The following is an 11,718-nucleotide window of genomic DNA, read 5'->3' on the forward strand; positions in this document are numbered from 1 at the left end:
GATGTGAGCTTGCACTATTGCGTCCTCAAGTGTTTGTGGATCTTGGGTTTTAACGTGCTTCTTAAGCTCGGGAGTTAACCCACGGATGAACCCACGCACCTGCTGAAAGATATCCATCCCTTCCAGCTTGAGGATCACATCCCGATAATGGGAAAGATATTCCAATAATGTTTTATGCTGGCGCATAGAACATTCATCCCAGGCAGTCCAATTTCTATCCTTCTCATTGGTAGGTAGAAATTCCTTCCTGAAGACAGTCTCAAAAGCTACCCAAGTCTGTGGTAGCATGCCCTTCTCCTTGAGAGACATCCACCATGTGTAGGCCTTGCCATCCAAAGTCAGACTTGTCTACAGTGCCTTGGCTGCATCTGGGGTACGTCTAAGGTCATGAATACCATCCCACTTACTGAGAAAAATATTCATGGTGTCCTTGTTTCGCTCGCGCTCTTCTCCCCAAAAAATTGGTGGCTTTGTATTTTTCAACAAATCGTCCACCTCTTTTTGGGTCAGAGAGTGCAGCGGTCCCGGAGGAGGGCCTTGCCCAACAGCCCGCCCTTGGCCTGGTGTGGAGCCGTGCTCCTGAGTTGGCTGACTAGCAAGGCCCATGGCCTGCTGCCGCATATGCAACTTAATCAAATCGGATAATGCTGTGACATTCTGATTTAATTGTGCAAAATTCGTTTCAAGCACAGTCATGCGTGTTTGCAATGCACGGAAATCTTGCATGTCCAGCAACTCATATGCATCGTCTGTTGCCGTTGGGACATGATTACGCTCTGTGAGAGGAACCGTCCGCGTGACATCGGCAGACAAAATGGGTGCGAATTGCTCGAAATCAAATGCATGATGGATATCTATGTCTGAATCCATGCTGTAGACGTACTGTGCGAGAAAAGAAAGAAGAATACCTGAATTCCAACGAGCTCGTAGCAGGTTGCTATAAGTAACCATATAATTACGCCTTGGATGGGAAAAAATGCTGAATTCGAAAGCAAACGTCAATCAAAAACAAAGAGTAGCTTGAAAATAATGATCAAGTCTGCAGCCGATGATGCTCTTGAAAGCCTCGATCAAGTTGGAGTTGCCAACGAGCAGCAAGTTGAGCAAGTATTTCAAAGGGACGCGCGAGACAAGATTTGTAGAAAGAAGTCCGTGACGGGCGCTTTGTATTGATTCAAAAAGTTGATTACAAAAAGGGACGGAGGCCCCTCCGGCGCCTCTGAAGATTGGGTTAACCTAGCTCCAACCTAGTATGGGTAGATGGTTTTATGGACGTGAGGACTGCCACCCCGGCTTCGGTTGAACAACCGGCCCCCTCTTAGCTACCCGACAGGATGCGCACGGTTCACCAAGAGTGGAGTACTACTCCCATATAAGTCCTTTAATTCGGGGCGCTCAGGCATACCACCCAAGTCCCATGTCCTTGATGTAGAAATCCCTCTCAAGGATTCACCGTCGGTCCCGTCAAGGAGCCGCGGTTCCAAAAACTGATCAAAATACCGAAACAGCCCCGCCGGTGCGTCCCGGGCCGTTTTGGACCCCCGGGGACCCGGCCACGGCCCAAGCGGGGCTTTCACTTGCATAAAGCCTTTCGAGGGCTCCCGGAGTCGTGTTTTGTCCACGGGAGCGACGGGTCCACGGGTCGTCATGTTGGCCCGCGGGGAGCATGGCCGCGGAGAGGGGCAATTCACCAAACGGGGCCTCGGTCCCCCTCAAGTGCCGTCCACGGTGGGAAGTTAGGTTAGCGGGAGTTAGGTTAGAATGGGAACGTGGACCGTCGGGCTGCATGAGGGACAGCCCATATGGGGGCGCTAGGGGCAAGGAGGGACCGTCGACGCGCCGCGAAAAAGTTCCCTCTCACGAGGATCCCAACATTCTCCCCCCCCCCAAGGAACTTGACGTCCTCGTCAAGACTGCCAAGCATCTGACCACATAGTGCATACATCGCATAATTGTTGCATAACGCATCTTTATTCTGCTGAAACTGAGCATAGCTGTGCTGATCTAATGCATCCTAAACTACTGCTGTACATGGTTGTGGTCTTCTATGCCCTAGGCATGTGCTTGAGCTTCGGAATCCTGTAGTACCGAATCAACAACTGTTTATCCATTGCAATGACTCTATCTTCTGGCACCCAAGTGCAATCTGACATTGGCTGCCCTCTCCACTTTACATAGAGCTCTAGGTTGTTGCGCCTGAAGCGGTGTTGAATTTGGGTGTCAAGTTCTCGGGAAGGTTGATGTTCTGGGCACTTACCAGTACCAAGTCACCTTTCTGGAAGAACTCTGTTCGTGCTTTTTCGTTATGTCTGGCTATATACTTATCTTTGTACTTCATCAAGTGCTTTCTGGCTACATCCAAACGTTTGTGCCAAGCCATCAGAAACTGTTCAGCATCCTGATCTTCTGCATGCATAGTGCCCGAAGCAAGTGCCATGGGCGTAATCACCTCTTTTCCTGTAGCTAGTTCAAATGGTGTGTAACCTGTCCCCGAGTGCACACTGCTGTTGTACTGAAACTCAAGGACTTCCAGAAAATCTGCCCAATCTTTTTGATCTGCTTGGACATAGCAACGGATGTAATCTTCGATGCCTTGATTGATCTGCTCAGTCTGCCCATCTGTTTGGGGGTGATAGGCTGAAGAGAACCTGCGCTGTGTGCCTAGGAGTTTGAATAACTCCCGCCACATGTCGCTTAAGAATCGCCCATCGCGATCTAACACAATGGCCAGTGGAAGTCCGTGATTCTTGAAGACATGCTTGAAGAAAAGCCGCGCTGTCTGGTAGGCTGTAAGGGGCGGCTTTGCGGGGATGAAGTGTGCTTGCTTTGAAAAGTAGTCCACGATCACGAAGATGGTAGTGAATCCGTGGCTTTCGGGTAAGTCGACAATGAAGTCCATGCTTATCACATCCCAGGGTCGAGATGGTGTAGGCATAGACATCAAAAGCCCTGCCGGCTTTATTCGTTGTGCCTTGACTAGCTGACATGTTGGGCAAGTTCTTACATACTCCACCACATCCTCCTACATCTTTGGCCAGAAGAAATAGCGGCTTAACATGTCAAAGGATCTCTTTTGCACACCGTGCCCTGCAACTTTGCAGTCGTGGGTTTCCGAGAGTAGCTTCGCTTTGAGCGTGGGATCGTCTGGCACATACACGCGGTTATGAGCATACCATAGCCCATCCCGCAAGTCGAACAGTCCCACTGAGGTCTTGCCTTGTTGCCAACTCTGCATCATCTGTAATACTGCGAGGTTTGTCTTACTGGCCTCGTGAATCTGATCCAGTACTTTGTCACTGCTTATTATGCTAACTGCATTAACCTCGGGCATGCGACTGAGAGCATCTGGCATCGCATTCTGCTTGCCCGGCTTGTGGATGATTTCTATGTCATATTCTGCTAGCTAATCCTGCCATCGACTCTGTTTGTGAGAGAGCTTAGGTTGTGTTTGGAAATACTTCAGTGAAACATTATCTGTGTATACTTTTGTGTGCTTGTCCAATACGTAGTGACGCCATTGGTCAAGACAGTATACCACTGCATAGATCTCCTGCTCGTGTGTAGCCCATCGTTTCTGTGGATCTGAGAACTTCCTCGAAATGTAGGCTACTGGTCTTTCAGCCTGCATTAGTACCCCTCCCAGAGCGATGCGTGAGGCATCGGTGTGAATTTCGAATGGCTTGTCGAACTCTGGGAGCTTGAGTACCGGTAGAGAACACATTACTTGTTTGATGTGCTCAAAAGCTCGTCGGGCTTCATCTGTCCACTTGAACGCTAGCGAACCCTTGGTGGTGTCTGTTATGGGAGCCATGATTTTCAAAAAATCTTTGATGGATTTTCGGCAATACTGAGTGAAACCCACGAACTCGCGTACCTGTGTGACTGTTCGAGGGGCGGGCCAGTTCACCACGGCCTCAATCTTTTTAGGATCCACTCGGATTCCATTTGCAGTGACCAAGAAGCCCAAGAATTCCACTTCTTGTACTGCGAAGACGCACTTTTCCAATTTTGCATACCACTTGCATTCTCTGAGTCTGCGGAGCACCTGGAGCACATTCTCTACGTGCTCTTCATAAGTTTTGCTGTAGATTAGCAGGTCATCCAGGTACACAATGAGGAATTCATCCAGCATGTCGCCGAAATCTGTATCCATTCCAGCTGAGAAGGTGGCCACTCCATTGGTGAGGCCAAAAGGGAGCACTAGCCATTCGTGAGCTCCATATCGTGACCTGAAAGCTGTCTTGTGCACATCCTCGTCCACGATCCGAATCTGGTGGTATCCTGATCGCAGATCAACCTTAGTGAAGTATTTTGCCCCTGCCAACCTGTCTGTTAGATCGTCCATGTGCGGTAGAGGGTACCTGTTCCAGATAGTTATTTTATTCAGGGCTCTGTAGTCGACGCAGAGCCTGGATGAGCCGTCCTTCTTTGTGACAAAAAGAACCGGGGCCCCGTAAGGGGACTTGCTAGGCCTAATAAAACCTGCTTCAAGTAGCTCCCCCAGTTGCTTCTTCAGTTCTTGTAGCTGTGTGGCATCCACTCGGTAGGGTGGACGGCGGGCTGGCGGCGAATGGCCAGGCACTAGTTCGATTTTGTGGTGCACTGCTCGTTTAGGTGGGAGCCCAGCTGGAAGCTGCGGCGGTACCACGTCCTTGAATTCTTCAATCACCTTGATGATGCGACTATCCCCGATAGTGCACTCTTCGTCTGAATCTGCTGGTGTTACTTTCATCACACAGCAGTGAACCTGGGCCCCTTGTTTGAGAGCCTTCTCTGCTTGCTTTGGCGAGATCCACATTGAGTCTGGGACTAGGTGATCCCAGCTAACTCGAGTCTTCCCTCTTTCCGTTTTTGTTGGCGTCGGTGTCTTAGTCTGACCTGCGTTTACCTGCCCTCGAGCTTGAGGTGGTACGTAAGGTTGTGGCTTAGATTGAGCTTTTTCTTGAGTGGTCTTGCGGGCAGGAGGCGTGTCCATTGGTCGGATGATCGGAACAATCACCCCCTTTCCATTCATGTCCAGCATCAGTTGATTCATGCCCTTGGCATACAACCCCATCACATAGGAGTCATACCAGGCCAAGCCAAACATCATGTCATAGGAATCCATGGGCACGACGATGAAGTCCACTTTGGCTCGCCATTCACCTACTTGGACCGCCATGTCGTATGCCATTGCTGTGTTCGAGTCTTCGCCTTGTACGAAGCCTACTGAGATGCTTCGTCCTCCTCCGGGCTTGCAGGTCTTTACTCCCAAGCGTTTGGCGCATGATTGTGAGATGAAGTTGTGACTCGCTCCCAAGTCGAGCATCGCCAATTGTGACTGCCCGTTGATTACCGTTTTGACATACATATTTGGGATTGGCTTGATACGAGCTGCCAGGCAGTGTAGGGAAGCTTTGATGGCTCCTACACGGACCGTCCCTTCGGTAGACTCTTTGTTTCCGCTTTCAGCCTCTTGCTCCGTGATTTCAGTGATCTGCACTTGTGACGTTCCTGTCCTGTCAGCGTTGGTCTCATTGGCCCAAGCGGAGTGAGCTTGAGACTGAGAGCTAGATTTGTGACAATCATTATCCCAGTGAGGACCCCCACAGTTACGGCAGGGACGGGGCAGGTTCGCTCTCCAAGGCAGCGTCCGCTGAGGAGCCCCTCCAGGCTGGTTCACTGAGAAGTTCCTACTACTCGACGAGCCGCTGTAGCTGCTTGGCGCGTTATTACAGAAGTTCTCGTACAGTCGGGGCTGGTTTGACGTGCTGCCTGCGGGCTCACTTCTTTGAGGCCCGGCTGAAGACTAATTTTTGTTTGAGTTGGAAGGGGTATTCCCACTTCCCCCGGACTTTGTGTTGGTGGCCCCCTTTCGGCGCAAGTCGGAGTCCACTAGCCTTTCTGCCATGGAGAGCGCTGCCATGTAGTCGACAGGATTCTACTTTTCGATCTCCCTACGGGCCCAGTCTTTGAGCCCATAGAGGAAACCGTGGAGTCTCACTCTCTCCCAAGTCATCTGTTCCACTTTCAGCATGGACTGCCTGTATTTGGACACATACTCCTGCAACTTGCTCTCGCCTTGGGTGATGGCCCTCCATTCGTCTAAGTGTCTGAAGTCTTCATTCTTCGGAACGAAGTAGTCCCGCATCTTAGCCTTGAGGCGGGTCCATGACATGTAGGGATTTTTTCTCTCTTCTAGAAATGAGACACCACAGATGTCCATAAGTGTTCTTCCATTTTGCTGGTTCGGTAAAAGCTCTCTGTGTCGCGGATCCATTTTTCCAGGATCAGTGAGTCCCGTTGGCCCGAGTAGGGAGTGGGCTTGATAGGCTTGAAGCTTCCCATTCCATCACTCCCACTCGCGGGAACTCCTGACGTGCTTGCCGGTCCTTTTCCTTTGTCTGCTGTGGCATTCTGAGCATTAAGCAGACTTACATGTACAAGCTGTTGGACCAGCGCGGCTTGAGACTCTAGTATAGCCTCCCACCTGTCCATTCTGTCATCGCGGGGAGGGTCGTTCCTCTCCCCGTGAAATGAGTCTCCGTCTGCGTGACTCATCGTGTTGGGTGACGAAGGCGCGGACTCAAACTCTGGCCCGGCTTCGCTGATAGGGTCTAGGCGTTGTAGTCTCCCTTGCGAACGTATCCACCTGGAATACTCCCAAGAGTCAATTACACCGTCCGCTGCGATTTCTTCCAATCTTGCAGCGGGTAGGGGAGTGCTGTTGGAGTCACTTTCGGCGGGTCTTTGTGCCCCTCTGTTAGGCATAGACCGGCTTTGATTTTCTGGATCTGATACCAAGTGTTATGGGACCCTGGAGAGCGGCCCGTAAATGGGACTTAGGGGCCGCGCGCGTTCGCCGATCCTTCACCTGAACACAAGTTAGCCAACTTCACAACAAGTTGAGCAAGTATTTCAAAGGGGCGCGCGAGACAAGATTTGTAGAAACAAGCCCGTGACGGGCGCTTTGTATTGATTCAAAAAGTTGATTACAAAAAGGGACGGAGGCCCCTCCGGCGCCTCTGAAGACTGGGTTAACCTAACTCCAACCTAGTATGGGTAGATGGTTTTATGGACGTGAGGACTGCCACCCCGGCTTCGGTTGAACAACCGGCCCCCTCTTAGCTACCCGACAGGATACGCACGGTTCACCAAGAGTGGAGTACTACTCCCATATAAGTCCTTTAATTCGGGGTGCTCAGGCATACCGCCCAAGCCCCATGGCCTTGAGGTAGAAATCCCTCTCAAGGATTCACCGTCGGTCCCGTCAAGGAGCCGCGGTTCCAAAAACTGATCAAAATGCCGAAACGGCCCCGCGGGTACGTCCCAGGCCGTTTTGGACCACGGGACCCCCGGGGACCCGGCCACGGCCCAAGCGGGGCTCTCACTTGCATAAAGCCTTTCGGGGGCTCCCGGAGTCGTGTTTCGTCCACGGGAGCGACGGGTCCACGGGTCGTCATGTTGGCCCGCGGGGAGCATGGCCACGGAGAGGGGCAATTCACCAGACGGGGCCTCGGTCCCCCTCAAGTGCCGTCCACGGTGGGAAGTTAGGTTAGCGGGAGCTAGGTTAGAATGGGAACGTGGACCGCCGGGCCGCATGAGGGATAGCCCATATGGGGGCGCTAGGGGCAAGGAGGGACCGCCGACGCGCCGCGAAAAAGTTCCCTCTCACGAGGATCCCAACACATACACACACTCCACAAATTTCACATTAGCTAGCCACATTACCACTCGTACATTCAAGTTACCCTTACAGAGTCATTCACACATGTTCATGCTCACACCTTACACACACACAGTCAATTGCACGCGGTCATGCTCTTACTTGATCTCAGGGTTTTGGGAGGTGAGGTGGAGAAGGGTCTTTCGGTTTGTGTGAAGCTATCTTCGCCAATACATCTAGGAGACCACTATTTTCCCTTGCAACCATTGTTGCTCCATTGCCCCTCGTCTCTTGTCTCTTGCCTCTTCTCTCTCTCTCTCTCTCTCTCTCTCTCTCTCTCTCTCTCTCTCTCTCTCTCTCTCTCTACTTGTGGGTCCAAGTGGCGGCGTTCCCTGTTGTCGGTCAACACGATCTGGCGCGCTCATTGTTCAAAGCTCTCTCTCTCTCTCTCTCTCTCTCTCTCTCTCTCTCTCTCTCTCTCTCTCTCTCTCTCTCTCTCTCTCTCTCTCTCTCAGAATGTAGTTCTTACAGAGAGAAGTGTTCCAAAATCTAAGGCATTGAGCAATAAACAAGTTATTACAACACCACAGTAGCCTATCACCTGATGTCCATTCTTTGAGATGAAGCTTTGTAGACAGTGCTCGAAAAAAACCTAGGCTTAGTGTAATCCCACCTACAAATTTTTAAATTTACCTCTAAATTTTATATTTGAAGGTGAAAAAACCTACAAAATTTTGAAAAATTAGTGTAATTTGGTGTATAAATCTTCAAATTTGGTCAATTTACCTCTGTTGTTTCACATATGTAGGTTTTCCAAGTTTTTGGGAAAAGGTTTTTTCCGAGCACTGGTTGTAGACTACTTGGTGCACAATTACCTATTTTACCTTATGAAGTGAATCTAAAACATTTTTTTAGGTCGTGGAAAGGGTATATTGGGTAGGTCTTATCATTTCATCACTTGATTACATTCTAATGTTGATCATGGTGGGTATAAGCACAACAAATTCCTATGGCAGGCCTTGTGATTTTATCACTTTTTTAGCTCTTGTTATATTTGATCAAAGCACTTCCAAGCACACGACTTTTTTCTCCAAAAAACCTTGACTAGCAATCACACCATGAATTCTCTCGACCATATCAATGAGTTTCTCAACCATGTAAGGCATGTATTGCAAACAATGCTTTCCAAGTGATGACTTTATGGATATGGAATTCTTCAAGAACCCTTTATGCTTCTGTAAAAGCATCACATTTTGCAAACATTTCAACTAAGGCATTATCAAGCACAACCTCTAGTTTACCAAATGCACTAGAGGTTTACCAAATGCACTGCACTTGGCATACAAATCTATTGAAGCATCACCAAGCAACACATTTGGTATATATATCAATCAAGGCATTGCCCATCATTTCCGAGTACCACATCATTGATATGCCCATGTCCGCGCAAGCACTAATGTCCACCATATTTGGCATGAATATCAACCAAAGCATAGCCAAACACCACAATCTTCTTCAATTTTGTGTACACAAAAGGAAAGGGGGGTCATGTTAATACTATGGAATCCGTATGTAGGGGGTTGTCTAAGCACTTCAATCTGCATAGAGAGGGGGTTGGGCTACCATGTAAGGGATTGTATTAGTGAATCTTCTATGATGGATTGCTCCAAATATTTGCATACATTATCCCTTTTGTTAATATAGATCTATCTTTAAGTGTCTTAGACAAAAAAATTCATCTGCAAATAGTGAGCTATTTGACCTTGAGAGCCCACAGTACAATCACAAATCGCTACTCATAATATCATGTAATGATAGAGAACGGATATTCGGATAAAGAGTTGTAAAACATAATGTCTCGAGAGATGTTTGTGGGATTGATGGGTATATTATTGGGACTAGTATGGCCGGCTGCCCTCTCTCTCTCCCCCTCTCCCCCTCACTCATATAAACCGGAACTCACCGGATGCGCAAACTTTGACACGTGGCACTGGAAAACCAGTGTCCTTAATATATAGTATAGATATTGAAGGGCATGTTGGCAACTTTGGAAATTTTTAATGCAAATTTCAGGGGGCAAAAAACGGTGTCGTAGTAGTCAGACAGCCGCGGGACTTCTGTATAAGCGATAGAGGAAAATGCTTAGATGTGCCCAAGAGAAGATAAAGATACAGATATGACGACGCCGTCGAGGATATTGAGATTGCTGTCAGCAGCGGACAACGAGGTGACGGAGGTGGAGGAGGCGGTGGCAGTGCAGTCGCTGTTCGTCCGCAACATGCTGCAAGACACCTGCAATCCATACAAGGCACCGCTTTCGCTTTCGCTCCCCTCCGTTATTCGAAAGGTCTTTGAGTTCTACCGCTTCCAATTGCAGACCTCAATCAACTATGGCATTGGCGGCGACGGCGACGTCAATGGCAATGGCAACGATTTCTGCCGCTTGCAGCTGCAGCCCTCAAACAACGGCACCGGCCACTACGACGGGAACAGTAACCACCCCAATAGCCTTGCAGGGGATGTTCAATCGCCATCATCTGCCAATGATTTCTTCAGTGCACTCACCCCCTCCAGCATTCTGATAATCATGAAGGTTAGCACTTCAATATCCTCATGTCATTTTGAATGCTTTTTCAACTCACATTTACCAAATTAACTTCAAGGGAAGTTTGGCACTCCTTAATTAGTTAGCAACGTGGTAACGGAACAAATCTCACAAAAGATTTCTATTTTGCTCTTATGCTCCTCTTTCTCTCTACATGATGAATTGCTATGTAGTAGTAATTAAATAATAGTGAGTTGTAACCTATGATTAAAAATTTATCCCCTGGCGATTCACTAGTAGTATTAGGGAGACTTCACTTGCATGCACCAACACTATCTTATTTACCCCTATGTAAAGGACTCTTCATTGTAAAAGCTGCCTCTTTTGTCCTTACAGAACCAACCTATTGTACACTCGCATGATACCATATGGTAACCGGCCCTAGTGAATACCCGAGAATTTATCGTTTGAAACCATTTTTCCTTGTTGACTTTTGGTTTTCATCAGGCTGCAAATTACCTACTCATAGACGACCTTTTGGACGAGTGTGCTTCCAAAGTTGCAGAATTGATGTTGAAGGGAAAGTCTCTAGAGCAGATGCGAAGAGCATATGGACTTCCACAAGATCCGATGGAGGAGGTGAGACAAATAAAGAGAAGAAACACATGGATTGCTTTATGATTGTAATGGTGGGCAATGGTAACTAGGAATCCAGGTCTCTCTGAAGACACTCCTTTTGTAAGAGTTGGTCAAGTTTTGTTGCTACTCCTTACCTTTAGCTAGCAATATGCTTTGACATTTAAGAAATCTCTCTCTCTCTCTCTCTCTCTCTCTCTCTCACACACACACACACACACACACACACATTTAGAACACACACTAGCACTATAACATATGCGCGGTATTATCGCTCACATTACCGCAAAAAAAAAAAACTTGAAAGATAAAAATTCTCGTACGCGGAAAATACTGCGGCAAAGTTTGTGGTAATGGTCTTGCGGTAACCTCCGGTAATGGCTGCGGCAATATTTCGGCGAACATTACCGCGCCTGTTGCTGCACAGATATCCGCAAACATTACCGCGACTAAATTATCGCAAGCATTACCGCAGCGGGATTTATTATAAAAAAACAGATGACCGTTTGGATTGTCCTTTGCAGGACCATCCAAAAGGTCATCTATTTTTTTATTTATTTTAGTTATTTTACAAAATTATTATTAATTACAACAAAATATCACAATTGGACAATACATTGAGCCAAAAAAAGATTGATAATTTCATTTACATAAGTGGAATTACAATTGGGGGAGGTATTGAGCCATAAAATGATAGGTATTGCATTTACATAAAGGGCAAAAAAAGCCCGCTTGTACAAAATAGAGTATGGTCATGTGGGATAGGGAAAACGGGGCCCGCGTATACAAAATAGAGGATGCTCATGGAGGAGTTGGTGGCATTTCACGTGGAACTCCTTGACTCTGCAAAACCATAAAAAAGAAACAATTAACACTTTGTTATTTAATATTT

At 48.0% G+C, this 11,718-nt stretch overlaps 2 protein-coding genes across 2 annotated transcripts; one reads left to right on the forward strand and one right to left on the reverse strand.

Annotated features, from left to right (window-relative positions):
- Positions 1 to 3,022: 3,022 nt before the first annotated feature.
- Positions 3,023 to 3,352, reverse strand: LOC147443470 (uncharacterized). Its single transcript, XM_086529509.1, has one exon. The coding sequence runs from the start codon at positions 3,350 to 3,352 to the stop codon at positions 3,023 to 3,025; it is 330 nt and encodes a 109-aa protein (XP_086385635.1).
- Positions 3,353 to 9,821: 6,469 nt separating this feature from the next.
- Positions 9,822 to 10,871, forward strand: LOC147443471 (SKP1-like protein 3). Its single transcript, XM_086529510.1, has 2 exons — positions 9,822 to 10,238; positions 10,698 to 10,871. The coding sequence occupies exons 1-2, from the start codon at positions 9,822 to 9,824 to the stop codon at positions 10,869 to 10,871; spliced, it is 591 nt and encodes a 196-aa protein (XP_086385636.1).
- Positions 10,872 to 11,718: the final 847 nt, after the last annotated feature.

This window comes from Adiantum capillus-veneris, chromosome 14, assembly GCF_014529385.1.
Source record: "Adiantum capillus-veneris isolate H3 chromosome 14, ASM1452938v2, whole genome shotgun sequence".
In the NCBI taxonomy this organism is placed as follows: domain Eukaryota; kingdom Viridiplantae; phylum Streptophyta; class Polypodiopsida; order Polypodiales; family Pteridaceae; genus Adiantum; species Adiantum capillus-veneris.